The sequence below is a fragment of the Nicotiana attenuata genome, unplaced genomic scaffold, assembly GCF_001879085.1.
Source record: "Nicotiana attenuata strain UT unplaced genomic scaffold, NIATTr2, whole genome shotgun sequence".
Classification (NCBI taxonomy): Eukaryota; Viridiplantae; Streptophyta; class Magnoliopsida; order Solanales; family Solanaceae; genus Nicotiana; species Nicotiana attenuata.
In genome coordinates this window covers 84707-89461 of record NW_017670338.1, presented here as the reverse complement: position 1 = coordinate 89461, position 4755 = coordinate 84707, and the positions used below count along the sequence as shown (strand labels likewise).

The 4755-nt window shown below is 35.1% G+C and overlaps 1 protein-coding gene across 1 annotated transcript in view; it reads right to left on the bottom strand.

Annotated features, from left to right (window-relative positions):
• LOC109238066 overlaps positions 1-3348 on the bottom strand; it is an 8343-nt gene extending 4995 nt beyond the window's left edge. Inside the window, exons 1-2 of the mRNA XM_019404492.1 lie at positions 3041-3348; positions 1125-1521 (exon numbers count right to left, since the gene is read on the bottom strand). Of these exons, the coding sequence (XP_019260037.1) occupies positions 1125-1521; positions 3041-3200 (557 nt within the window). The 5' untranslated portion in view covers positions 3201-3348. The remainder of the gene's footprint in view (positions 1-1124; positions 1522-3040) is intronic.
• Between the last annotated feature and the right edge of the window lie 1407 nt (positions 3349-4755).

The window sequence follows — 4755 nt, the reverse complement described above, 5'->3', positions numbered from 1 at the left end:
ATATATATATATATGGTAGTTTTTTATTTTATTTTATTATTTTCATTTTTTATATATACTTAAATTCAAAAATAATAACCAATAACTAATTATAAACTAAATAATTAATTATGCCATGTGGCATTTTTTTAGGTTGCCACTTGGCTTAAGGAGAGGGCTTTTTCCTCTCCTTTTAATAATATATAGATATTAGTGATGGTAGAAGAAACTTATTAATAAAATGGTTGCAAAGTGAGTGCACTCCACAGTTATGGGGTTTAATGCTAAACATTCTGGGGATTCACAAGTCTATGCCTAGATCAGGGAAGGCAACTTCTTTTGTGTCGGAACAAGAGGGGACTGAAGAAAGCAGTAGTTGAAGTCAAGACTCTTATCCCAAATAGCCAAATAGCATCGGTGTATTGACTATCATAACAGACAGTGTTTTGAGGTTCCATCTTTCCATACAGGAAAATACTATAGTAATTTACAATCATTAAGCATTTAAAGATCACCTAATGCCTAATCCGATGTTGTGCTTTGAAAATGTGGCCAATTTGAAAGCTTTAGAGATCTTCCATACAGCATGACCCTAGACCAATCGAATAGTAAATTATAGTAACAGTTTACTTCTAGCATATATTTAGTGAATCTGATAATAATGGTTAGCCAAAAGACGGATTATTAGATGGACAATGCCAGAAAGACCTTATGAACTTTTGTCTAGTTGGAACACTAGGGGAAGCTCTACATCTAACAAAGACAGATGGAAAGTTGTCTCATCAGCTATTTGGTGGACTGTTGGAAAGAGAGAAATTCAAGATGTTTTGAAGATGCAAGTAGCTCTACACAGAAGATCAAGATGAATTGTATTCTTCTTTTTAGTTTTTGGTGTAAACAAGAATATATAGATGATCAGTTTTCAATCTTAGAAGAACAAGGATTTTTGATTTCTGCTTTTTGTTTAAACATTTCAAGATGTAAATTTTGGTTTCCAGCACAAACAGACGTGCTGATGATTTCATTAATATATTGGATACGTTACCTTCTCAAAAAAATGGTTAGCCAAAAACTAGAATTTTATGGAAAGACCATTTATTAAAATAATCTCCATCCGTCTGATTAGTATCCAAAACATAACTGACCTTCTCTGCCGCAAGGGTCCTTTTCTCGGAAGGAAATCAGCCACAGTATCCACGGTCAATATTCCAGTCACATAGCCCTTATTGAGACTCAATCGCCCGTCAAATCCTCCAAGTTTCAATTCTTCTGTACCTATTAAGCAAGCCTCATCATCTCTGCTGCCAACCACAGCAACAAGACAAGTTCTCTTGCATCCATTAGGTATGGAGAATCCAAAAAGCATAGCAATCAGCCTGTCAATTCTCAACACAAAATCTAGAGGGAAGGCGTACTCAGGGAAGAAGGAGCTACAGTGAGTTTCAGCTACTTCCCAGCAGTCCTCTACCCTGGCTTCCCTTACAAAAACCTCAGGTGATGTCGTTGGGAAAAGCTCAGCTACTTGACTGGCCCTACATAGACCTTTAAGAGAAGAAATCACTCAATTAGTTCTAGAAGAGAATGATAAGCCCAAGTTACGTGGCAAAACCATTTGAGCATATTGTAACATAAATACACATTATACATTGCACAACCCTGATTTACCTTGCATCGATTTAAAGTAAATAGAGATTCTTTCTATTTCTAATATAACCAAATGTGAAGTTTGTTTGAGTGAGTCATCCTTCCCCATTAAAAGACAAGGCTGGAGGATATTACATGACCATACTATACATACTCTCAGTCACCGCTCAGGGACACTACTCCACATCTTGACAGTCATAATAGTTACACATTTGCTGTAGCCTAACTTCATCATTTGGAGACCTCCTCGAGGATAATCGGCGATGCTTTTTGTTTGCATGCTACTCATTTATTCATCAACCCAACCCCCACAACCCCCCAAACCCAAGCATTAGTCAGCCACCGGATGGCACTTGTAACATTGGCAAAGAACAACTCCCAATTTTCTTATGTTTCATTCTTAGCTTACGAAACTCCTACTAATTTTTAGGGGGCTCCATCTTCCAGCACTGCCAAGTGCTGAATAATGCCAATTTCAGTAACATAAAGAGTTCTGGCTCTCTTTAGTCCAAATTTCTTAGTTCTCCTATGATGTTATTGTCCAAGATTGTTATATCCTTGCCAATTGTATACATGCTGGTCCATAGAAATTTATAGCAAACATCGGGAGGTTCACGCGATATATGAGAAGATACTCAAGGCAAACATGAACATCCAGTAAGTTGCAAAGGGATTTCCACAGAAAGAGCTGGTACGTTAAAACCTTCTGGATAAGGTTCAAAATGGTGAATTGAGATAGAGTGGATGGATGATCCTGTAGTCACTTGGCCGGGAAAAGCTAAACAAGGAGTCCTCTATAATAGTTAGTCCTTCAACAAAGGCGCCCTATTTCCTCAACTATTTTTATAGGGAGAATCAATCTCCCTTTCGATAGAATTTGAAACAGCACCAGTACAAAGCTTTTCTCTGGTTCCCCCAATTATTGGCTCATTCTACCTTCCCCGAGTTCGACTTAAACAGTCTGCAACCTCGGGTCAGATCCATTCAGCAAAAACCTTGCTAAAGATATGCTAAAATCTTAGAAGTTCAAAAGTAAATTTGTTATAGACAAGTAACTTAAGCAAGTTCAACTCTTACAAATTCTTTAACTAATGAACTTTGCCCATAATTAGTAATCTATCCTAAAATTTTGACCTTTCATTTGGATAATTTAGCACTACTAACTTTTTCCTTCTTTTTTTTAAGCACAAAGAAAAATAACCAGAAACCACTAGTGTACAATAATCACATCAAATTATAATCCGATAATTTTCCTTCAGTATTCTAAGCCACATAAAACTAAAGTAACAAGATTTCCTTTTCCTAATATTAACACAGTCAAAATCATATAAAACAAACCCAAATTAAACAAGTCTTGTAGATGTGTCAGTCTATAGCTATAACAAAATACTGATCGAAAAAGGAAAGTGAATTGGACCTGATCTTCTGGGGAGGGAAGAGAAAGATTTGGGAGAAGCCTTGAAATCTGAAGGAGGAAAGTGAAAAGGGATGTTGATAGCACCCAGATTTAGGAACAGATTCAGACTATTATTTGCACCAATTATACATGTTGTCTTTCCAAGTGGCACTGTCCACATTTCTTGAAGATTTTATTTACACCTCTCTCTTTTCTTCCTCCAAAGAAATGGAGAAAGAAGCTAAAAGTAACACAGTGAGAGAAGAAGAGTGGAAAGGAAAAGGAAGAGGAAAAAAAAAATCTGTTTTCCTTCTGTTGCGGGTTGTTTTGTACTGTTGTTATGGTAACCAAATGTACAAGGTGACAAATCTGAGGTGGGTAAATTCATGTGTGACAAAAGTAACCATTAGTACTACTTACTGTTACTACTATAGTTTCAGAAAATCTTTGTACAGCGGACGGCAATCAGTTGATTGGGTTTTGGGAGTCCGGATCCTAAATATTGTTTTTTGGGACTCAAAATATATTAATAAGTTTAAAAAAAAAAAAGTTACCTTTCTATGTATAGCGTCTAAATACAAGACGCTATACCTTAACGGTAACTTTTGCCGTTAAGATATAGCGTCTTGTATTTAGACACTATACTGCCTGACGATTTGACTGCCATATGTAGCGTCTTCATTTCATACGATATACATATCGTATTAAATGAAGACGCTATACCCCTAATTAAATAACGCCCTTCGTCTTCTTCCCCGACCAGAAACCCTTTCCCCCATTTTTTTTAAACCCTCCCCCCCAGCTTCTGGTCCCCCCGCCCCCCCTGCTCGTGTTTTTTAAAAAAAAAATTTGTGGGCCCCTCCCATCACACAAAAAGTGAAGAACGTAGGTCCCACAACGTAATGGAGCATTGTATTATTGTGATTTAACTCCATCGTCTTCAAATTTTCACACAAAACACTCACTACATCGAGGTATTTCAATTTATTTTATGTTGAAACTTGTATAATAATGTATATTAGTTGATTGAATGTGTTTCCATGTCGTTTTGTGTTTTATTTGCGAAACTAGTATGTTATATTTATCCGGACTTAGATTAATGTGTTCTAAAATAAATGTAAAATTGAGATTTAATTTTTTATGTTAATATCCGAATTTAGATATTAGTGTCTCCATGTCGTTTTGTGTATTATTTGCGAAACTAGTATGTTATATGTATTTTTGTGAATGTTATGTGATTAAAATGTATTTGTTGTTTACATTTAGTTTATTTATTAGCGTAGTAAAATATAGAAACATTTAGCGTAGTAAACTGTATAGTATTTTAGCGTAGAATCCCTGTAGTTTAAGTATTTGTTATACTGGTAGATGAAGATATATACTTTGTACAATTAAATAATCAAAATATTGAATTTGACACACATAAATATTCATGATAGTTTGGTGCTACTGGGCCTCAAATAACGAGCCTGGAACCCAATAGGTATATATATTAAAAATTAAGAATTTAAATTATAAAACAAACACACACAAAATTATCAAAATATTGAATTTAACACAATAAATATTCATGATAGTTTGGTGCTACTGGGCCTCAAATATCGAGCCTGGAACCCATAGGTATATATATTTAGAATTTAAATATAAAACAAACACCACAAAATAATCAAAATAATTGAAAATTTATGACAGAACATAAATATTCATGATAGTTGGCGCTACTGGCCTACAAAATA